General features: G+C 40.5%; 1 protein-coding gene across 1 annotated transcript; it reads left to right on the forward strand.

Annotated features, from left to right (window-relative positions):
• The first annotated feature begins 1,130 nt into the window (after positions 1 to 1,130).
• LOC140573951 (heparan sulfate glucosamine 3-O-sulfotransferase 6-like) lies at positions 1,131 to 25,337 on the forward strand. Its single transcript, XM_072693592.1, has 2 exons — positions 1,131 to 1,588; positions 24,719 to 25,337. The coding sequence occupies exons 1-2, from the start codon at positions 1,131 to 1,133 to the stop codon at positions 25,335 to 25,337; spliced, it is 1,077 nt and encodes a 358-aa protein (XP_072549693.1).
• The last annotated feature ends 133 nt before the right edge of the window (positions 25,338 to 25,470 follow it).

Here is a 25,470-nt window from a genome sequence, read left to right on the forward strand (position 1 = left end):
TTAAAGTGGGAGAACTTGCACAATTGGTGACTGACTAAATACTTTTTTCCCCAGTGTAACAGTGTTTGTTAAGTGGCATGTTGCTCATTTCTCCTTTTTGGCAAAATCAGTATCCAACCGAGATTTTGCAGTTTGGCTCCATTTTGGACCAAAAATCTGCATTTCATAAGCAGCTGAGAACTGGCACACTGAAAGAGCCACAGACAGCCTGACAGCATTGCTGCTTTAAAGGGGAATTCCATCCATTTTTTAAAAATCTATTGTTAAGATGGATAAAAGTCATTCAGAACGATCTGATGTGAAAAGCTCTGTTCTGGAGAAACGTACAGTCTGAATTGTTGAAAGTGGTGTTGATAGGGACCAGATGTCTAAAGTGTTTAATGCCTTTAGAAGCTACATCACAGAACATTTTTACACAGATAAATAATGCACTGCTTTGATGTCTGTGTTTCCAGTGGCTTTGTGATAAGTTTTTTTTTATATATATACATCAACGGTGGAGAGATATGTGCAGGCAAATAAGTCTCAAAGAAAAAAATAGTTTTAATTGACCCCTCTAATTTTACCATTCTGAACATTACATCAAGCCTTAAGATTTAATGTTAATTGTTCATGGGGTCTTTAGTACTGGTCCATAACAACCAACAACCGTTTGAATGCTTAAATGATCCTTTGCCTGAGAAATTGGTTCTTCATGGATTCCCCCCTGAAGGAAAAGCTTTTGGCATCCAAGGCGAAGAAGCCATCCACAGTGTTTGGTGGCTTTTGGCTCTTCATGGATGTGCAGTCTCTGAAGGGTGGGGCCTTCACGCAAAGGCGTGGAAAGGAAGACCTGCACAGTGAGAGGGGCTGCAAGTTTGATATTGCATTCAAGGAAACCAGGGTGTTGACACTCGCCCACGCTTAAGAAGTGCCATGAACTCGGAACTGAGAAACACATGAACATGAACTCAAGAGTGGTGTGGCTGTTGTGGAAGTTGTGGAAGATGGCATGTGGACGTCTGTAAAGCTTGGATTATTGGCACTCCTCGGACACTGATAGGCTTTTGGCAGTAAATACTAAAATAGTGAAGATAGTGTATGGGATCGACCGTTAGCTATGTTGCCGGTGGCGTGTGGTCTGCGCGCTCATGGGATGCAGTGTGTGCAGGACTAAGCTGAACTTCGGCAGAGCGCTGCCTTTCACCATGCTCGTGCTTTTCGCCTACCTCTTCTACTGCCTCACAGGATGGTGCGAGTCGGCGCCGAGAATGAGCAACCAGTCGGCTTTGGTGAGGGCTAACGTGCTCCTCGAGGTCCTCTCCGCTCAACAGGACGCTCCGCGGAACGTCACCGTGTCCACGGGGTCGGTGCGCGCGTCTGCGGACCCGGACAACAATGCTGGGCACGAGATGCTGGGCAAACTCGGCATCCCCGTGGCCAACACGTACGGGAGTAAGAAGTTTCCTCAGGCGATCATCATTGGCGTGAAGAAAGGGGGCACGAGGGCGCTCCTGGAGTTCCTGCGCGTCCACCCGGACGTGCGCGCACTCGGCGCTGAGCCGCACTTCTTTGACCGCTTCTATGAGAGGGGACTCGAGTGGTACAGGTGCGTAGAGAAGCGCAAACACTCACTGAAGTACATGTGCTGTTACTGAAGCAGTAATGACTAATTAACAATTAATAAAATTAAAATAAAAAAATAATTATAGGTTATCAGGTCAGAGAACAAAGTCAAGTGACTGAAGTGGAAGCCCCCCTTAGAGATAAACATCTATCAGGACAGAAACCGAGTTCTTTTAGGTGGTCTTGAAGCGGCTGATCTAAAATAATAATAATAATAATAATAATAAAACAACTGATCAGAACTAAATGAAATGAATAGAAAAAATACAGTTTTGTGCATGTTGCCTGACGTAGAGTGTAACTGTATCCTCAAAAGATGCCCCTAAGGTCCAATTATAAACCTCAGGTGATATTTCTAAGTACTCTGCGTTCACTTTCCCAGAGGAAATGTGTGTATTTGTACATTCTTAACTCCATTTTAAAAAGTAAACTAGCTACCATAAAAAAACCCGGGCGCTAGAGTGAAGTAAATTAGATAAGTCAAAAGAGCCGGTTACTGTACCCCTACTGTACCCCAGTACAACCGCAGTGACGGAAGTGATGGACCCAGAAATATACAGTGTAGATTTATTTTTCTAAAACATTTACATGTATTTGCATGTAGAAAAATTATAAGTGTTTGAACATATTTAGAGGCAGAGATATAAATCCATCAAAATGTGTGTGAATAAATGTAGCCCCTTAAAGTGGCACTTCCGCCGTTTCTTCAAAATGTCTGCCTAATTAAATGATTAGAGTCGGTCGGAGTGGTTTGGTGTGGAAGTGTGTTGCGAGTCAGAATTCCTGTGCTACAGTGGTGGTGATGGCCAACCAAATGTTTGAAGTCTTTGCAGTGAAATAAATGAAATAAATGATTTATTTTTTAAATTTTGAAAGCTAATTCTATGATAGTTTTGAGATTTTTTTCTTTTTTTATTAATTTTTTAACATCAGTTGGTGTTGTATGGCAACCTAGAGCCAAAGAAAAAGTATTGTTTCAGATTTACTGATGTTTTACCATTATCAGCCTTGCAAATTAAACTCACAAGACATGTATAGGTTCACTGGTCTTTAAGGATAGTAAATATAAAAAGTATTGGGACACCTGCTCATTTATTGTTTCTACCGAAATCAAGGGTATTGAAAAGGAGTTTATCCTGTTTTTGATGAAATAACTGTTTTTACTTTCCTGGAAAAAGACTTAATACTAGATTTTGGAGCATTGCTGTGAGATTTTGATTGCATTTGGCAACAAGAGTGTTAGTGAGGTCAGAATGTTAGATGATCATCACCCCACCTCAACCCCAACTCATCAACTCATCTAAAAAGCTACTGGATGGAGCACCATCCATCATTCCAGACAACACAGTTCCACTGCTCCACATCTTAATGCTAAGGGGGCTTTATACCCCTCTAGTCAATAGGTTCATGTTTATCTGCTCCAGAGAGTCCTATTCCAATGACAATGCTTTTCTACAGGGTCTAGACAAACTGTGTGTGTGCATGCATTTGCATCTGTGTCAGCAACAGATGCAGTTTTAAGTAGATGTGAATGTGTTTATTAGAAGGGGTGTCCACTAACATTTGGACATATAGTGTAGGATTACTATATCTGCATTGTAGACATAGTGAGCCCTGGTTCCCATCACTACTACTGTAAAGAAATCAGAAGACTTTCCCTATAATATTTCCCAGCTAGCATGTCCATGTGGGGCCTGTTTGGGTAGCCCAATTGAGAACCAGTGAATTTTGTCTTCAAGTTCAACATTGGCCCCACAGATGGATGCCCACCAGGGTCAGTGATGGGGCCAGGATGGGATAACAGGTCTTGATGGGACCCATGTGAGTTTAAGGTGGGCTCTAATGACGGGACCTATTTGGGCAGCATAAAAACGCTTGTACAAACCCACTCAGAGCCCATGCCCACCTGGAACCCACCTTGCCCACGTTCCACCCATGTAAGCCTCACATGAGCATGTTGGCTGGCTTGATATTAGTGCATGTTGCTATATCCTTTTCATATCACAGAATTAGAAGTGTCATACAGTGTGTTGTGTACACATAAATGCTGCATAGATATTTTTAAGTGTGGACAATGTCTAACTAAGACATCCTACCTTGACATAACTTACATGCATTGTTCTCATGACTCCAAGTCTTTTCAAAGCTTTATATTGTTCCAACCAGCAAAGTCAAGTATTCCCTAAGATACCATCTCACCTGCTCCTGAGCTTCCCACTTGTCGGCGTTAGAGCAAGTGTATTGGCTGATGTTAAATCATTCAGATGCCTCCTGCTGTCAGACAGTCCTAGTCCTCTGGGAGCAGTACATCATCATCATACGTCATATATAGATGTCGATTACTCCTTATTCCCTGTGATGAAATGTGCAAAACAACTTATCACACTCTAACGAGAAGGAATGATATACGTAGCCTATTGACCAGTGTTCTACTGACAGTTCAGTGATGCTCGGGCTTGCCACCATATGGATGGTGTGGGGGGTTGGGGGGCTGTGGCGAGAGAACAGACGCCTGATGTGAAAGGATATGATTATACGTTGTTAAACGTGTGTTGAGAGGAGGGTTATATAACGGAGTGTTTGGCTGAAACATGGCAACTGCAGAGCTGTGACTGTAAAGAGTTGTAACTACTGTGTAAGTGATAAATTCTAATGGAAAAGATGACCTGGATGACCAAAGCTGTAATTTCGCTGTAGTTCTGCTCGGCTGCCAAGAGCAGTGAATGGAAGCCGCTGTTGATGGTCTCCAGATGTCAGGAGGATCCTTGAGAATTCTTCAGCTAAAGAAAGTCTACTCATTACTCCAACTGTCTCTTGTGGAAGAGGAGGCGTGTGGAGAGGAGGATAAGTGAGGCTGAGAGAGACAGAGAAAGAGAGAGAGATAAGAATGAAAACGAATATCTAACAAATCCATATTTCGCAGAAGCAATTTGGTCTCATGATGCCTCTCATACCACTTTTAGCAGCTTTTCGAAACAGCGAACATGAGAAGAACACATGGTAGCATTTTGCCACTGATAATTTTAGTGCGCTCAAGACCTCCTTTCCACTCTCCCACACCTCTCCCCCGCCCTGGCCTGCCCGCCAGCCCGCCCGCTATAGGAGGAGAGGAAGTGTTTGTGTGCAAATTCCTGCGGCAGACCTTGCCTCCAGAAGCCAAAGCAGGGCACTATGTGTGTTTTAATTGCTCGGAGGAAGCTGAGCTACAGTAGTGGGCACGCCATTTGGAGCCTTTGCCTTAAAATCACCCAGACAACCCCCCCAACCCCCACCTCCCATCCTCATACAAACTTATTACATACAGATGTGGCCAAGGCAACCATACAAACCGTATGTGTCATGGCAATGATGCCTGAAAGAACGAGTTCCTCAAAACTGACTATGGACCTCCTTTCATCTGAAGAGTAGAAGTATGCTCACTTCCCTGTGAAAGCACACTAAGTGGCAGGCCACAGCAGGTCAGTCGAGCTGACAGTGTGGTGAATGACTGAAGTAATCGCGCTCCTGGCTTTGATGAAAGCACCCCGTCTACCTAGACATAACTCAGTGTGGCATAAGAAATGAAGCCCATGCAAGACAACCACTGGCGTAGGCTGAAGTACATTTTTGGAGAGGCCTGTGAAAAGGTGGGTAGGTCATTGTGTGTTGGGATACATTTTCCAAACATGCTGTATGTCCCACAATGGTTGCTCTATGTTGCTATCCTCCCTAATCCTGTGCTTCCGCCTTAAGGTGCTAAAAACAATAGCAAAATGTGCACAATAATGCAGTATTCACATAAACCCCACCAACACTATAACCCCATCTAAGTAAAAGCATGTGTTCACTCATAACAGTAAGCTGATATATATCTTGATACAGACATTGAATTTTATGAAAACTTTCATAGTATAAAAACACACCATGATATGATGATCCATAAGAAAAAAAGAAAGCTCTACTTTTTATATAAAGACAGAGTACAACACTGCAATCTAGTGGTCAGAGTGTAAACACAACACAAAATGAACCACTGTCTTTTTCACAATTCTTTGCACGTAAACCAGTGAGCATAGAAAACATGGACACCGTGGTTAAATTCCCTGCCATGTTGTCAATTTTGCAACCACAGTAGAGAACAGAGAGTTGCACAGTAGAGAACAGAGGCGGAGCCAGACTCAACTACTCATTTGGTAGACCCATCCCCCTACTTCCAGACCAAGCGTGTCTCAGGACACCTTCATTGAACTTTATTGAGCAAAGTGGATTTTTCTCTTGCGTACCCAGTTTGTCCTGTAATTGGAATGTCCTGCCAACAGTCTCTTCCAGCCAAGGTTGTCAATCCCTTCTTTCCTAAGTGTAACCCTGCCTTTTTCAATATACCAGAACAATGTTTTCTGATTTCTCAGGAAAAGTGAAAAGAGACTGGAGACACTGGAGATGAAAGGACAGTTTAGAGGAGAAAATGAGATGGAAAACGGACTGCTTTGTCATTAAAATGTATATTTTGCACCCAGCCAGCAGAGGTGCTAGACCTGTGATTGCTTCATTTTTGAGAGGTGTTGTGCTGTCCATGTCTTTCTGCAAAATGCCAAATTGTTGTTTTTTTTTTACACCCTTACATAACAGGCACAACTTATGGCCAATGAAGGCTGAACATAACAGTGTTTAGATCGGACAACAAATGTTTAGGAATGACGAGGCCTTTCCAATTCCTACCCTCTAGCTAGGACTCCCCTGTCACACAGTGCAACTAGTGCTGGTAGGGTGAAGGCTAGCATGAATGATGTGAAGCCAGCCAAACTCCTTAATTTAAAACGGCCACTAAAGCAAAATCGTTGGATGGCTAAACACACTTGGAGGAGAACACTACCTACTAGTCAGGCAGAAAAACTGTGGTGTTTTTAAAGCCCCCTTTACAACTTTGTAAATGCCACCAGACTTTGTGTTGTCCTTCGAGCATAGTTTTAAGTATGGGTCAGCATATAGAGCCAGTCAAAAAAGGAGGCACCCTTCACTTTAAGATGGAAAGGTCAGGGGCTTGGGCATGCCTGGCAAAAAACTGGAAGGACTAGAAGTTCCAGGGGTCTCCACATTCTCTCTTCAAACTCAATAGTAAGCACTTTTATGAGTCTACCTTCTCGCTCAGTTATGCGGGTGACTGACAGTGTTCCGTCACCATTGCACCCAGGAGGAACAGCGCTGGGTGACCCTCAGGCCGCAGGTCACACACAGGGTGTCAAATCAGACTCTGAGCACCACGGCTTCCTGCCCTGCCTTCATCAGCCCCAGAGGGTTCTCCTGACTCGCCGCCACACTTGGATGCACACATGCTGCTTCAAGCTCACAATGCATTCATTTACATCCTTCTTCAGAACGAAGTGTCAGACACTACTTTTGATCCACCTGTGGTGGGACCCCGCTTGGTTTGGATTTTTCCTGACAGTGTCTTTTTTTTTTTTTTTTTTGGTGCCGTAGCATGCGGTCGCCTTGTCAAGGAATTCATCTTAGGGCTCAGTTTTAAGGCTGCCTGTCAAAGTTCATGAGGGAATTCTGTGTGATAGAGAAACATCCAAAAGCTCAGACTAGAGTAGTGCAGCTTTTGTACTGAGAGAACTAAGCAGACGTTGGTGTGTATGTGTGTGTGTGTGTGTGTGTGTGTGTGTGTGTGTGTGTGTGCAGCTTGGTTTTGATATGGTGTTTTTGTATTGTCTTTAACAGTCATCTTAACCACCAGCAGTGCAAACTGCTTGAGTCCTTTGTAACCAGTCCTCCTAACGTCTTTATAGGATTTTTATTAGAACTGTTACTGTACTGCTTATCTTTGTACCAGTTAAAGTCAGTAGTCCAGTGACTTTAAATGGTACAACTGCAAGCAGCTCTAGGCAACAAAGCTTAACACTGGTGAGTAGACTACAAGCTGACTGTTTGACAGGCTGGGTGCCAGTAAGAAAGTCATTGTTAAAATGTCAAATTAAGAAAAGCCTAAGAAAAGATATAAATAGTGTATAACCTAGTTATGATCACATCATTCAGCACTTAATATAATTCTCCATTAGCCTACATTGAAGCACCACTAGTGAGTAAATACAGCAAATTACACTGACGTCTTTATGTTGAACCAGTGGCATAACTCAGAAAAATAAATAATGCCTCCCCACACACATTACTTGAATTAATACCAAAATGACTGTAATTTGCTCACTATTTTTGTGTCTTAAACAGGTTGAAACTCCCGTTATGTTGACCTATGTGTTGATGTTTCTTTATTTGAAGCTATCTGAAATGCCACAGGCCAAATAGCACTACAATTATTCTTACAGGGTCAAGTGAGCATCATACTGAACACTCTCTCTACCAGTTACTATTATCTTCACTATAAGCTAAGTCATGAAATATCGTCATTTTGCCCCGAGGAACATGCCTGAAACCCCTACTCCTCCTTTCAGTCTAACATCCTATAAATTGAACAATCCACCTTGTCCACGTGTTCACAACAAAGTTTTCACAACCCACCACCACCCCATTGCGTCCATTAACCTCTGCCATATCTCTCATTCCCAGCTCCACCTATCAGATGGGGGTTCTGACCTTCTATCACAAATCAGAAGCCACCTGAAGTCAGAGTTGCTCAGAGCTCAGAGTTGTCCCCCTCTCTTACAGTCTCCTACCATATTATCATATGCTGAGAGCGTTGTCTGAACTTACAAAGGTGCTTTTTGGTAACTGGGCCCTCTTAGATTAAAATACAGAGGATGTCTAACAGTTGTTTCACAACCTTTTGAAAATCCACAGACATTTTGTTTACGTGTGTATGTGTATGCCTTGACTGGTTCTGCCTGTTGTCACTGTCACAATGCTGGAGAAACCTTCCTTACAAATTTGAAGCCAGACCTGAATATTAATATGTAATTGAGCATTGAGGCCAGTATATCTTAGACAGCCCATCACTTGCCAGAGAAACGACAAACCTCAAAATCTGGCCTGTTGGGACTTTTTAGTGAACACAAAACTAGATGGGCGTGGACTCTATTATACTGTTGCCAGGAAAGGAAAAGCAATTTATCAAAACTACTTGTCCAGCATAAGGCCATCAAAGCAGGGGAAAATGTCCAAATGTGTCTTTTGACATCTGTTGTTTGACACTCATTTTCAGTCAGAGCTGCCGAGCCCCTGTGTCGTTCACTTTTCTAGAGGCCTTGCTCGCGAATGCCCATCTGTGAGCTTTAGGAAAGGCCCACATAACAGCTCTACGGGAAAAACCCAAACAAAGGGCTTAATGGTTTTTCACTGTTGATTCATTTGGGTTTAGAGGGTTTTGGAACAATGTTTTTCATAGAGTATGGAAAGCGGCACATGCGCTCAAACAGGAAAACCACCGCCTTTCATGGAATCGTCGTGTGGCTGAGCGCCCTGATGCCACAACAAACCTGACTTCAGGGAAGCCGAGCACTTATCTGCCATTTAAGGCTCAGCCACAGTTTTGTAATTAAATCATTTGTTTTCTCGGTTGACTGGAAACAGGTTCTCAAAGAAGGTTTCTCAGCACACAAAGGTGCCATTTAGAAGGAACTCAGTAGTTGCTACTTGGCAGAGCTGCTAGAACACTACATCTTACAGATGGAAAGGTAATACAGACCATTTAAACAAAGGCCTCACACCCAGATGACTTTTGAGAAGATTCTCATGGTGTGCATGGGCCTCAATATGAAATTCTTACGACGCAGATTAGTTCCATGTTCGTCTAAAAATCTGGCCTCAAGATGTGCAGTGTGTTTGAAAAGGATCCGACTTGTCAAAATACATGCAAGCGGAAGATTTGATGGTGGAACACTTCTCATTCTTGATAGAACTACATAGGAGCTACAATGTTTCCCAGCTATCCTTAGCTGTTTGTTGTTTTTTTTAGAAAAAGAAGATAAACCATAGCCCAGATTTTGGAGCATAAATATATAATGAATCGTCTCACAAATAAAGGCAACAAAAGCCACAGAAGACCAACTTGATTTCTCAAGGAACTTTCCATGGATGTGTGAAAGACATTTTTGTGAATAAAAAATCCACATAAACTTCTACTTTATTGTTTTTTCCAGCTCCTTTAAGTGGCACACATTATTAACATGGGAGTGGAAATGCACACACAGCTTGTCTAGTGCCTATAGAGAAGCATTTTCAATAGATTAGGCCTCTCTGGAGCAGATAAACATGAACCTGTTGGCACCATGCCTAATGCCAGGCATGGGCTAGCACTGAGCTGTGGAGCAGTAGAACGGTGTTCTCTAGAATGATGGATGGTGCTCCATTAAATACTTTTGGGATGAGTTGGGGGTGAGGTGAGGTGGTGATTATCCTACATCCCAACCTCACTAACGCTCTTGTCAGAGAATGCCATCAAATCCTCACAGCAGAGCTCCAAAATCATGTAGAAAGTCTTCCAGGGTCAGTGGTATTGGGGTACTTCTTGATGTTTCATGCTTCATGTTTCACACATGAAGTGTACTGGAAGTTATTGAATGAGGGTAACAAAGAGGCAGAGTAATGTGTGGAAGGGTCAGAAGATCAGCATGGCATTTCAATCAGTGGAAAAACTCTGGTGTGCAAATGTTGTCATCAATATGTTGACAGCTTGCCAATGATTTGCCCTTTCACCCCTGACACTGAAGGTTGCTCCTAACTGGGTCGAGGCTAGAAATCAGATATGAATAGTTTATGAAATGGCATTTATCATCCTGTATGACATCAGATGTATGCACACAGTGCTAGCAATGCAGGTCACTCTTGTCGTACTGTATAGTTCTGGCTTTGTGAAGCTGCACTCTTAAAAATAATAAAGGTGCTTCAAGGAGATCTTTGAGGAATGCCATGGAAGAACCCTATTTGGTTCCATAACCAAAAGAACCATGTTTGGAAAATGGTGTATGAATAATTTTTAAATTGGTCAATTTAATTTAGTTTGTTAAGTTTTTTAAACCCTAAAAAGAAGAACCTTGCAATTAGTCAAGTATAATAATATTCCGTCTCGGTTTACAATAGACATGGCTCACAGTGTTATGCAGGAATGGCATACGTAAGGTCTAACCCTCTGCCTTGACAAGGCATTTCCAATGGAAATATGTATCTAAATATGTGTCTACATGACATTAAAGAATTATCCATCCTCTCTGGCCAGTGGACATCCTCCAGGGACTATCCTGAGGCATGAAGAAATTCATTTTAATATGCATTGATCATACTTGGCTTGAGTATTGATCAGACCAGATTAATGTCTCTCTCTTTTTGTGGTCCTAATATAAACTTCAGATTGATTGATGGTAAGTTTAAGTGTCAGAATTAATTCAGTTCTGTCCTTGAAACTGACTTGAGAGCATTGTTAGTAATCAAAATCACCTTTGCAGTTTTTATGGCATGCGAGATAATGTCTTTGACTTCAAAAAAGAAGTAATGTAAATGTACAGCAACCATGGTGTAATCTTTACATCTGTGCAATGCACTCCTTCATACACGTACACCTACACACATACAGGAGCTTTTATTAGAAAATCCACAGACATTAACATGAACCTGGGCCCCTGTTTGCAGCTCCGATAGCAGGTTTGGAACTGCGATTATTGAGTCAGCAGAGCGTTGGTGACTTTTATGCAATGTGCGCCTCAGCACTCAACGACCCGTTCTTAAATGTTTCCACCTTTCAATAATACCACTCACTGCTGGTGGTGAAATATCTATGAGGGAAGAAATTTCACCTTTTACAGTACCACCCTTGAATTCAGTGAGCCCTTTTGAAAGACCTATTCTTTTACAAAGGTTTATAAAGGCAGATTTCCTGACTAGATGCTTGATTGTATAAACGTTTGGCAATGGGACTGAACGAAACACCTGAATTCAGTGATTAAGAGGTGATCTAAAATGTTTGTCCCGATTGTATAATGTTCAGTTAAAGTTAAAGGAACAAGCTGCACTGAAAAAATGAATTGTGATGGGTCAGCTCAACTCAAAAAATGTCTTCATTTTATAAACAACTGTTTGTATTCAGCTAATTTGTAAATACTTCAAACATTTTGTTTTATTTGATTTGTTTAATGTCCACATACAGAATGTTTGGGTTTCCGATTATTCCTTACATAAAACACTCAAATTTTACTATAAACAATAGTTTTGCCTTAAAGTTCATGACATAACTGACTTTTTTTGGGGGGAGGAACATATCTGAAATAGAAATTCCATCTCTATGTTGTTCACATGTTTAGGACAAAGTGTTTTTTCAAACCACCACCACCTCGTCACATTCCTTTAACTCTGCAGTATCTCCCATTCCTACCTCCTCTTATCAGAGGAAGGTTTGGCCTTCGACCACAAAGCAGAAGCCACACTGCTGGTGGCATAGTCCAAAGCTGCTAATTAACACCACTAACAATGATGTCCCCATTTTAAGAGCTTAGTTAAGGATTCAGACTTCTTACAAACCATACCCTTCCATTTTCAGTGACCAGTCTGTTTTAGTGTTTGCCCAGGCCCGCTTACTGGGAGTATTAACTTACTGCTACAGTGATGTCCAGGCAGGGTAAGAGTGCTGGAGGTGAATGTCTTATTAAATGCAGCAGCTTTATTCCCTTTTAAAAAGACTCCAGCACCCACAAGCCTCCACATGAGTGTTCTCTAGGGTTAGTAGGTATTATTGGAAATGAATGGGTTTAACGGCAGAGGAAGTGGCTTTCTGCGGGGACCGCTCGCATATCGTTTCAGAAGTGTCGGCTTTATGGGGGGAAACACCACGGGGGCCAATCTCTCTGGAACACATGTGGTCAGAATTAGCATAATTTGAGGTGCACTGCGGTTCATATTTTGGAAATCCCATATAATCTTGAAGAGACTTCAGTCGTGACGCTCTCCCCCAGTCCGGTGGCAATGAGTCGCACAGGAAGGCGAGCTCATTGCTGGGAGGAAATAGCGCAGAAGTGCCGGCCAATATGAAATTTCTATGATGCTTGGTTGTCATGCTTGGTTGCTCTGCCGTCTCCACAAAGAATAATGTTAGGTTAGACTGATGGAAAGCGTTTGATACAAAGAAAAGCCAACTGCTTTATCACACCAAATCAAACAGTTCAAAATCTATTTTCCATATCTTATGCACCACACATAATGTTATGTTAACTCTGTATTATTTGGATGTCAAAATGCAGGTTTTTTGAAGGCTCTTCAAGCCAAAAACCGAAGGAAAATATTGTTTCCTTTTACATTTAGCTTTGTATGAAAGAAGTGGCTCTAAAAGTTCCTGACAAATGAAGACAGTAGAAAGTCTAGAATGAAGTCCTGTTGTACCTCCTTGCCACTCAAGGTTTCTAAAAATTGCTCAAATTTTGTTTTTGTAATGAGACCACTGACACCTCTTAGAAAGTGTGTAAGTCTAGGTTCTCCTCTGGCCTAGATGAGTGCCTCACACAGCTTTGTCATGGTTTCACAGCGTATTTCTTACAATGATGAAATAAACTGCTTCCCACAAGTTCTTCACTACTGTCCACAGTCCTTCTAGAGGTTGGATTTTTCTTTTCTGAACATTTCCATCTTCAACACAGTCCCACAAGCTCTCAATGTCCTCCCCTCCCCCCTCCATCACTAGATAAGTGGCATGGCATCTAGTATGATCTTGTTGGCATACCAAGTGATCCCCATAGATCCCTGTGCTTCATTTCTTGAAGCACGTTTGCTAGGTACTGACCACTGCATACCTAGAACACCCCCCAAGACCTGCCTGATGTTTTGGAGATGCTCTGATCCAGTCGTCAACCCATCACAGTTTGGCTCTTGTTGGTGGCTCAAATTCTTATGCTTGCCCCATTTTTCCTGCTTTTAACAACTTCAATAACTGACTGTTCACTTGCTGTCTAATATATCCCACCTCTTGACAGGTGTCAGGTTGCTCAGCTGGCTCAATGCTTGAGTTCTCCACCATGCTGGATGGGGCAGGGTAACATAAATACACATGCAGTAGTATGTTTTTCAAGGGACAGTACATGAGCACAACAGCAGGGAAAGTACAAGTAAAAATTATTAACATTATAAATATTAATTATAAATATAAAAAAACTGAATAATCATCTTGGGCAAGATTACGTCAATTAGGGGTTCTGAATGGTGGTTTCGATTAATTTTCTATTAATTGCCCAGACATAGTCATAAGCCTTCCCTTGAGTTACTGTGGCATTTCAAACCATATGTAAACTTAACAAGATCAATAGAACATTGTTTAGTATTAAAACAGGTATTAATATTGTAGTATCAATATTAATTAATACATATTAATATTAATATGTAGTATTTAAAAAAATAATAATAATTTGGGCAGTAATTCATTTTTACCCTGAAAAGTATTAACATTGTTATAATTAAGTAATATTTTGATTGTATGTCTGTCAGTGTGTTAGCCTGACTATTTCTAAATGAGGCAGCATGTTTAATAGTTTCCGTCCAATACCTGGTTTGGCTAGTTGTTCCCTGCAGTAGTGAACTGAGGTGAAGAAGAAGAGGAAGTTCACTCTAACAAGCAAAAATACACTCACAATACACTGCTCAGGTACGTTTAGTTCAAAACCATCCACCTCTACAACTGACTCCAAAGCTCTGACTGGAATGTTTTAGATGGTTCTCACAGTTCTCGCAGCTTTGTTTCTTGTCACAGTCCTCCATCCTGAGGCCATGTTTCTGCCCGTCACTGTACAAGCTTGTCTGTCCGTGGAAACCTGGCGCCTTGCAGAGCCTGGCTGTCCAACATGTCAGCTCTCTGTCCCCTGAAGACAGAGTCTGGGAGCCAATGTGTAAAACCGCAGATAAGCATTGTCCACTTTTGGCCCACTTTTGTCGACATGCCTCATTCTCTAAAACTGCTGATGACCGCTGATGATTATTGAGTAACTTTATTGAGTTTAAGTAAGTTGTTAAGTAAGTGTACAGGTATGAGAGTGAGTAACAGTTGACATGGTATTCATTTGTATTAAAATGGTTGCATTTTTTCTATAAATGTTTCTTTGCTTATTGTGGCTAAAGAGGCCAACATCAGCATAATTCGAAGGCAAACACAGGTTTGGGCTCCTTTGGCCATTAAGTTGGGTTTCTTTAGGTTTTCTTGGGCAGGCTCATCCATTTTTTTAACTACACACACAAATAGCAGATTGAGCGGTGGGTGACAGTTTGGAAATGATAACTTTTTTGCTCTGGCTCAGGTCGAGACATGCTGAAAGGAGGACGCATGTGTCTGAAAGCTAGGTGTGTGTGTGTGCGTGTACTGAGAAAAGCTCATGTGTTTTCTGCTCTTGTCAAGTTCTCAACAGCTGAATGGGAGCGTCTTTGGGCTGTAAGGGCTGTAACATTTAACTGGGGGAGATTTTATGGCAATAGCAGTGGTATGACAGCAGTGGTAGTGGACTGCTGACAGTCCATATTGTCCCCAGTGACATTTGTCAGTGGTCATCACGATGACATTAATAGCTACTAGAGAGCAAATTGAAATGCTTTCAATTACTTTCCAGTCTCCAGTCTCAATCTGTGCACCACTAAAGTCCTTAAGTGATATAGGGAGATATTGATTGTAAAACCATACACTATGAGTGTCATAACTAATGAATGACTGTACAGTGAAGCAGGTTTGCTCATGTTTGTGTGTAAGTATTGTATTGCTACTCTTTTTGTTGGTAGTTTTGGTAAAAAGGCATAGCTGCAGATGTGTTTCTCACCGCCTAACATTGCACTCATATTTGCTGTACTGAAAGTTCAATGACATGGAGGTGTGGACGCTGTTTGTCTGTGTCCAGTCCACAACAACTCCTTCTCGCAACTTACAAGACTTTAAAGCAACCATATGTAGCATTTTTACTCTTATTACCATCAAATTATTGTTATGCTCCACCAACCTGTATTAGGAACAATAGTGTCTCTATTGCCCAACCTGCTGCTAACTGCGCTGTGTAACTATTGTGCAACAAAACACTTGCGAAAACGGCACAATTCTCTCATAATGATTCTTAAAGGATCTGTTGCTAACCTTTTAGATCCGCATACCACAGGCCACTTTCAAAGGTCTTGTGGAGTGAACTTTCCTGGCAGCACTCAGAGCACCAACAGCATATTTGGCATAATAGCCATAATGTTTTGGCTCACTATTGCACATGTTTTTTTTGGGTCTGTGAGATTTGAGTTACTCCACTGTATTAATCAATTCTGCAATACAACAGTCACTGTAGATGTATGTATCATTTTTCCCAGAGATATTTTCATATTGACATTTGATTTACATCTTCCATCCACTAATCTGCATTGCAGTGGAAATGACAGTGTACCGCAATTTTGTAACATGTGATACAGGATTGTGGCTGGAGTTCCCATGCTGCGTTTGGCCCAATTTTGTCTAAGGGCCTTGTTTAACAACTTGTATGCACATAACGTCTGGTAGTTGAAAATGTCAGAATAGTCATTGAATTATTTCCTTGTCTTACCTGGTCCCATGTCAGATCATGTTCCCTTTAACTCAGTAAGGTTTGCTGGCACAGAAGTAGGGACATGGGCAAAAATAAATTATTAAATAAATATATATGGTGGGTATAGCACAAGGGATCAGCATGTGGAATTGGCTTACTACATGTAAAGGAAGCATAATGCTACCTTTATTGTTGGGTGCACTAAGTTTCTGGGCAAGCATGCACACATTTCTAGGTTATGTTTTTAGTTGTAGTTAGTAAAGAAAGCAAAATGAAATGAACAAACAATTAATAAGCATGACCCAGTATGTCATAACAGTCAGAATTAGCAGACTTTTTAAATTACCTCTGCATTGAAGAGTTAACTGTGAATGAAAAATGCTCTTAGGTTTCTCATGCTTTAAGACACACAGGACTTCTCCCTACTCTGGCTGTGGAGTGCTAGAAATGGTTGCTGGCTCTTGAGAAAGTGGTGATTTAAGTGTGCTAAATGACTAAATGGTAGGGTGCTGGAAAATGAATGGTATGAAGAACTCGTATGATCATGATGGAGAGAAATGCACAGAAGTAATCAGTAGCAAATTGCTACTGCAGGGAGCTGTCTGGCTAATAGCGTCAGTCAACTATTTACTGCTAACGTTTCAGAACACTGGGACACTGTGTGTCTTCTCATCAAGAGTGAGTTGTTCACATTTCTGGCATTAATGAGCAAATTAATGAGCACTGAAGTTAAAAGACAGGGGCCTACAATTACCCTGCCATGAGCTGAGGTTTTACTGAAAACAAATCATAGCCGAGAGCGATCAGTACACAGAGTTGTGCAATACGTAGAAAAGAAAGATCAGAGACTCCTCCCTTCTACCTGGAGTTATGCAATCTTTCTTACACAAAAGATCATAAAAGAAACGTCTCCCTTCTGGCTAATACCCGACTGTAAACACACCTGCATCTCATATCTCTCACTTGTATGTTTTTGTCTTTCTCCAAGTGACTCAGTTTGATTTGTTTATATTGCATGTACTTTTTTACAGCAGACACACATGACAGCTCACAAGACAGTCTGAGTTTTAAGAACATGAAACACACAGGCACAGAAATAGGATTATGCATGTTCATGTACATCTATTTTATCATATGCACTGTATTATTTTTTTCTTTTCAAGTTCTCAGCAGCTGAATGTAAACAACTTTGATAAGGGATGTAACGTTTAACTGGGAAGACTTAATGGCCTGCAATAGCAGTGATATGACAGCATTTATTAGTGCTCATCATTAAGACATTAATAGCTACAAGAGTGTTTTTATTGTGATAATATCAGACACATTGAATTTGATAGCACAAATGCTTCTTTGTCTGGTTAAAATGGCCTTTTTTTCACAAATACATTTTAAGGATCAAGTCAAGTAAAATCAAATATCAAAGAAATATAGAATTTGACCAGGGGTGCCCAACCTTTTGCATACAAATTTATTTTAATTATAGTATATAATATATTCCTCCAATTTTAATTAAACCATTAAATAAAATATAGCACAATGAAATGCAATCTTACTGGCATATGTATATGTAAAATACTGGGACTAATTACAATATTTATGATTGAATTCTGGCTAACATAATTGTAACATAATTTTTTTTCCCCAAAGGATTTTTTAATCAATGCCATAGAAGAACCACTTACAAGACAGTCTGAGTTTTAAGAACATGAGACAGATGTATACAAATTATGTAAATTATGGATTATGTATGTTGGTAAATTTAAATCTATTTTTATTATGTGCACTTATTTTCCGATTTTATTGTGATAATATTAGACATTGAATTTGACCGCAGAAATGGTTCTTTGTCTGGTTGTAATGTTTTTTATGTACAAAGAAAACATCCCTTTTCAGTTCTATACTTAGAACCTTTTTTGCTTTTAGTGTAGCACTCTTCTGCAAATATTAAGAAATAGTAACTTTATTTTTGATGAAATTTAAAAATGGAAATTGTGGTATGTGCAATAGAAATAGCTCATTCTAGTACATTTCTGGTTCTGCAATATTTGTGGGTTATTATATGCAATGGTTCTGCAATATTCTGGTTCTGCGATATTTGTGGATCATTATATAATATTCGTGGGTCATCTTGCCCACATAGCATGCTTAAGAACTATTCACAGTTTTTCAAAGATGTTCAGGTCATTTTTAAAGCTTCAGCTGGGTTTCTTGAAGTCGTTGATGGTGGATTGTGAGGTTCTGTAAGTTTTGAATCATTGTCCTGTTTTTTCTACTGTTTAGTGGAATCTGTGCTACACAACCTAAGAGCATGACGGACCCACCCTAGTGCGCAACGAGCAATTCTTTTAATCAGACGTTGTTGTTTTTATTTTATCTAAACATACTTCTGGTAATTATGGTTAAAGACTTCCAGTTTTATTCATCAGTCCACTTCACGTTTTTCCAAAATGCCTCCGGCTTGTCTGTTTATGTATGCTTCAGATGCTGACATTTTGTGATGAGGCCGCAGGTAAGGTTTCCTGCTGATGATCCTGCAGATCATGTTTTGTGCAACACTGCACAGTAGAATAGAGCACCAATGCTCCTGTGTCAGCTAAACGTTGTCTTTCTGGCTTAAATATGAGGAGTTTTATCTAATAGTTTTATTAGTCCTGTCTTGACTTCTACAGTTCTTAAAGGAACTTCCAACAGTGGAAATTCCGAGCTGGGAGGGCTTCTCCTTTGTAGACATCTGTCAGCTTCATCTTCAAAGCTCCAGCCAAGTGCTAAGACGAGTGTTTTGTTTGAGGTTTGAAGAGTTTACATTTTTTTTGTCATTTTTCTCTAGAAGTGTTATCAGCTGGCATTCCCTAATGCCAGTTTCTGACCTGCCTAATCAGTTGATTATAGACTAACAAATTAATTAAGGTCTAATCAACGAATCAAGTTCCAAGTCCTTATGCCCGTCAGGATGTCCAAACTTGTGCATATGCCACAATTATTATTTTTTAAGTACTGTGCATTAATATTTGCAGAACACAAATTTCCCTTTACTTCTTTCAATTCAAGTATCAACAAAATATAGAATTTGGCCAGGGGCCTAATTATAGTAAAGTATATAGTAAATTATATAAAGTAGAAGTGAATATGGCCATTTCCTCCACTTTAAACAAAAAATATTAAACAAACTATTATATACTTCATAGTAAGGTAAAGGTGCACGTATTTGTCACTGTACAGTGTACACTGTACAGCGAAATGTGTCCTCCGCATTTAACCCATCTGGTAGTGAACACACACTCACACACATACATTTGTTAGGGGCAGTGAGTACACACATACACCCAGAGCGGTTATTATAGCATAATGAAATGCAATCTTACTACCACATGTATATGTAAGATATTTTCGACTAATTACAATAATTATTACTAAATCATGGCAGCATCCCATGTAGTATTTCATACAATTGGGTTCCCTAATTAAAAGATGTGTGTGTTTTACAAGCATGGTTCTTTGCAGCACAATTATTTTTAAAAGTACAGTATTGAGAAACTGTCTGATAGTCATGTCATTCTGTTTTTCCTCATTATTAGATCATGAATAAATAAATGTAATATTTGATATGTAATTTTATTAATACATTCTTAACTAGATTGCTCTATTTTTTTGGGTAACTGAAACAGCTCTCCATAGTTTGAACATCATAAGTCACAACAAAATAAATGATCAGCTGCCGCTTCCACCTGAACGTGTGTTTTGGACTAAGGTCAGACAATGGGATGTACATGTCTACAGTACATTACTTCACTGTTCCCAGTGCATTCTCAAAGCAGCACCTGACGGGTTATTTGAAATCCTGTGAGACAATAGTTAATGATTTTGCTTGGTGCCAAGGCCACATTAACAATGGATGAATTCAGCTAGACAGCTTTCAGTCACTCTGTGTGTGATAAACAATACTTAGCAGGGGGACTTTCAGAGTCATTGAGGAGGAGGCAGAGAAGACACACACACACACACACACACAAACATACATATAACCTCAGTCTCCTTCTATCCTCCACAATGCCACCTCACACCTCAGAGACAGACACATTGATCTGCAGTAATTGTGGCGCAGGGTGGCAGATACATGGATATGTGTGGATATGTGATACTACACACAGGCTGGGCTCGGCTGGGCTCAGAGCAGTTCATAGAATTGCTTTTTTATATTTCGAGAAGGCCTTGCACTGGGTCCTTCACAAAACACCTACTGCAGTACACCTATATAGGCCTATAGTTAGAATATTAGGACTTCTAAACACAAAGATTGCTAAATGGCTCTTGGCTTGGACTTTTATATATCTCTAAAAACTAAACCTCCAAAAATTATATGGAGGCTCTGAAACTGAACATGGACCACTAAAAGATTCTTTTGGCAACCCAGTATGGTTCTCTAAATAATTGTTTTTGGAGGTTTTGCATTTAAACCAAGCAAGGATGTTTCAGAAACATACAGTAGTTGCAATTACATTAATCTGCCCGTAAGCAACACAACATACTTATTGACTACGCTTTTTAGTTTACTTAATAGCTTTGACCAGTTAGAGGTCGGCAAATGTGATGTAAGGAGTCTTGCCCATGTAGAAAACTGAACCCTGATTTGTCATGTAAAGGACAGCGATGCTATCTAGGGATGTTATCTGTACAGACACTTATCCCAAGAAGCAAGTGCTTAATGGGCAAGTGCTTCCTGCAGACATTTCTGTCAAACTCTTTTGTTTTATGTTAAGAAACATATGATTAGCTCTGGACACCCTCTGAATATAATTATGTAATCTCCTTAAACCACCCTGGCCTGGTTTTAGTTTGGATTTTAGGCTAGCTTTATTTGTAGCCCTGTTTTGCCTGTCATGCATAGCCTGATGGAAAATTGCATTTGTTGAACAGCAAATCCCAGCCCTGTCAAAGCATGTCAATGTCAAACTGCAAATGCTGTGGATAGAATGAGACATGTCTTCTGTGGTCAGTTTCCAAAACCAACATTTGTTTATGCCAAGGATCTGTGCATCATCATGGACGCCCTTAATTTGACGTGCGTAGGACGGGAACGTCCATCTATGTGAACCACCCATGAATTTAGTACGAGTTTCTAATACTAAAATGTCATCATGACCATTCTCAAAGCCATGTTATATGAAAACACATATGAAATACATCTGGAAGTCCTGAAGGGAATTCCTCTGACCAAAAGGCATTAATGGAGCACATGTGGTAAATACCAGTTGGGTAATTGGATGTGGTGGAAGTGAATTAAGTATCAGTGCTTCAGCACATTTTATTTATTCTATCTTTAGCCCACAACAATTTGTCCTGTCCAATCATTGCTGTGATAGCGTTCAGTCACAAGAGCACTAAAGTGTCGTCAGGTACTGATATCGGATGATTAGTTCTGGATCGCAAAAGCCACTTCAACTCTTCTCAGAGATATTGGATGGAGCTCGTTCATGGTGATCACTATAAAGAACACAGTTATACCACACTTAGCATTGGACTTGGTGACCTTATGCCCATCTGCTCATCTGCTGAGCTGCTTCAAAGCATCCCATGCTATGACCAATGCTTTTCTATGGAGATAGATTTGAATGCTTGTTTCAGCATTCAGTGCACACTGGTGGGATGTTTAGATATTTCTGAACAGTTTGAGAGTTTATCTTTAGTGGTTTTTGAGAGTTTTCTTGCATGACGTATATAGTATGCTTATAGAACAATTTTTGCTTAACAATCTGTGGCTAAACCAGTAGGCTGTAGTCTGAACTTAAACAAGTACTTACTAAACTAAAGAATGTGACACAATGAACACAGGCCGGCTACCAAACAGCAATCTATGTCAAAACATAAAAAAGGAGTAAAAATGAAGATATACGGCAAGAATATACACTGAACATGGGGTAATGACAAGAGGGTGGGACTACAGACTAGACACAGGTGGGCATGATAAAAACAAAGCAGGAGACGAGGGAGGAGACAAATGCAACAACAGAAGCACGAGACTGGGAAAATATACTAGACTCAAAAAAAAAACAGAACAAGGCAAAGACAAACCTGGGAAGCTTAATTTTTGTATTATTTGGTGTGGAAAAAAGAAATCAGTCAAATTTAAAATAATAATAATACAAAATAAAATAATAAATACGTCCAATATGGTAAAATATTCACATTTACCAGTTGTACACTCCCAAAAATTAAATACTTCCCAAAAGATCCTTTCAGTTTTTTAAGGAATATTCCTCTTTTAAGCATCATTATGCAAGAATTGGTATTTTTTGCTCCTGGGCTCCCCCTACTGTTGGGGAGTGTAATTTGCTTCTACACCACTGTCACAAATACAAAACTCATTTATACAGCTATACAAACTAAGAGAAATGATTCAGCTAAAAATGATTCAGTCCCCGTTGCAAATTAGGTTTACAATGGTTTAAAATTGTCAATAAAGCAATAAAAAAGTACTGTTTAAATATCTTAACACAACTAATGTAACATAAACTAATGAAATCATATGATTTTACACTTATGATGACATTAAGTGCTTTAGTACTTAATAGGGTACCCTTTTACTGATGTGACCTGCTGCAAATGGGATGCATAGCCAGACACCAGCTTCTGGCAACGTTCATGGACAATGACCTCCAGTTCACTAATATTCTCAGATTTGACCCAAGAATATTTTCAAAGCGGTCAAGTCAGGTGCCTCCTACAGTCATATAGCTGACACACGCAAAAAGTTCCAGTTTAGCTGTATTGCTACACTGACGTTGACTGAACTTTTTTGGGTCTATGGATCAGGTCATGCATGACCAGCAGATACTTATAAGAGCACCCTGCCCACAGCGAAGCATGGCAGTGGCTTGATGATACTCTGGGGCTAGGGGTTAAATAATTTGGATTATAAATAATTTGAATTGAACTTTTTAAATTAATATTCAAGAATTACCTGGAAAACAATGCAAGCTCGTCGAGTTGATCCTAAGTTATAGAAGAGGGACTTTCTGGAAGTCTGGAACCACTGGTGGTTCTGTGGAATTTTAAAAGGTTAGAGAAGCAACCGATGAAAGATTCTTTAGGAGTAGGTTCTTCTGTGTCACTGTTACAAAGAACTGCTTTCTTTTTAAGAGTGTATGTGATTAATCTTGAACATATCAAATGTGATATACCGAGGCTACATTTCAAACTGACACTTTTTACACTGAGTGTATTAACACTGAACTATCATCCAGAGGCTCAAAACTGACATGTATTTTTAATTAGACCCAAGCCACATCTATTAGCTGTACACCATTAACTGCATATCTCCCAAACCACATCTGACGTAACCAAGGAATTAGCTCTGCTGTTTAAAACAAGGGGCCATGTCCTATAGTCTTTCCTTGACCTGGCTTCTTCAAAGATCTGGAAGCAGGATATCTCCTCCACACAGGCACACACACACACACATACATACCGAGACACACACAGGAGGGGCCTGAGACAGTGGGGAAAGGGAGGAGGAAGTCTTTGGGCAAATTACTGTTAAGTGGTTCTTGTGGCTTTGTGGCTTTTGCTGATCAGATCCTTATTGAGTGGCATCCTGTTTCACATGAGATCCATAAGGCTCCTTTAATCACACCACTTTAGAGAGCCGAGCCTGTACGCGGCGGCGGACAAAGACAACCTCTGCCATTTGATTTACCTCACATGTCAGAATACAAAAGATTGAAGCCATAGTGGTTTGGCTCGGGTGAGGAGCTTCGGCGTACGCTTCCAATGTAATCTGCTGGCACGAGGAGCCGCCATTAGTTCCTCACAGTTGGTGCAAATTAAATGAAGAGAAAACTATTTATGTGCTTACACAAGATGTTCTGAATCTTTGTTTTGGAGCACATGGACCTTCTCTGGCCTTGGAGGTAAATACCACATCTAAGATTTGATGTGTGGCTTCAAGAAGCTTCAGCAAGCTCCTCAAGACCAGGCCCTTTAGTGAACAATTGATCATATGATCCTGATACCCTCATATACCTTCTTACTGCTTTATGCATTGTTATCTGTCTGGGCTGATATTGAATGAAGGTCTCAAATTAGTTGCAAAGGGACACATTTATTAATTCAATTAATTTGGTTTATATATATATATTTTTTTATTTTTATTTATTTTTTTTTTTTTTTACAATAATATATAGGCCTACTCTCAAATAGGCCTTTACTGTGTACTTTACATTAATTTGTCACTTTTGAACGGCTTATACCATGGACAGTGATAAGGACAGACCAGAAGGATCATAACCATCATAGCTACATTCACATGTAGTTGCACAGTTAATGCTGTAAGGTATATAAATCTGACCCAGTGGTTTTATTATGTACTGTTATATCTTGAACATCGCAGATGTTTTAGAGGTTCCAGGTGTTTTTGTGGGTGCCTTGTACTTTTTCTGAAATGTAAAAAGTAAGTTGAGGCCAAACTTGTAAGCAGAGATGGGTAGAGATGGGCAAATTAATGCATACTTGCCAAAAAAACCCTTTTAAAATCTCTTATGTTCAAAGTTAAGAACATTCTTAACTCTAATGTTTGGACAGTGATGATTTGTAATTGAGTCTAATTATGTATGTCTGACATCCCCAGCATTCTGGTTCTAATTTAGGCCCTCAAATCATGTGTTTTACAGAAACCTGATGCCGAGGACTCTGGACGGCCAGATCACCATGGAAAAAACACCCAGCTACTTTGTCACCAAAGAGACCCCTTCCAGACTGTGCGCCATGAACTGCGACACAAAGCTGATCGTGGTGGTGCGAGACCCCGTGACCAGGGCCGTGTCCGACTACACACAGACATTGACCAAAACCCCTGGGCTTCCCTCCTTCCAGAACCTAGCTTTCAAGAACTCCACCTCTGGGACTGTGGATGCCTCTTGGAGTGCTGTGCGTATCGGTCTGTATGCCCAGCATCTGGAGAACTGGCTGAGACACTTCCCTCTGTCTAGCTTTCTGTTCGTGAGCGGTGAGAGGCTGGTCAGCGATCCAGCTGGTGAAGTGGGCCGTGTGCAGGACTTTTTAGGCCTCAAGCGCATTGTGGGTGACAAGCACTTCTACTTCAACCGGACCAAGGGCTTCCCGTGCCTGAAGAAGCCTGAGGGCAGCAGCAGACCCCGCTGCCTGGGCAAGTCCAAAGGCAGGACACACCCACCCATACCTACTGAGGTGCTCCAGAAGCTCAGGGACTTCTACAGGCCCTTCAACCTCAGGTTCTACCAAATGAGTGGGCAGCACTTCGGCTGGGACTGAGTTAACACTCTTAAGAAAAAAGCTGACAAAAAGGGTTCAGTCTGGACCAATTTCATGGAAGAACCACTTTTGGTTTTCTAAGAGACCTTTCGGTTGATTGGTTTGAACTGACCTATGTATGCTCTGCCCACAA

This window comes from Salminus brasiliensis, chromosome 12 (genome assembly GCF_030463535.1).
Source record: "Salminus brasiliensis chromosome 12, fSalBra1.hap2, whole genome shotgun sequence".
NCBI classification, from domain to species: domain Eukaryota; kingdom Metazoa; phylum Chordata; class Actinopteri; order Characiformes; family Bryconidae; genus Salminus; species Salminus brasiliensis.

Coding starts and splice junctions, on each gene's coding strand:
- LOC140573951 (XM_072693592.1), top strand. CDS start 1,131: ATGGGATGCAGTGTGTGCAGGACTAAGCTGAACTTCGGCAGAGCGCTG. Junction 1,589..24,718: donor AGGGGACTCGAGTGGTACAG/GTGCGTAGAGAA, acceptor TGTGTTTTACAG/AAACCTGATGCCGAGGACTC.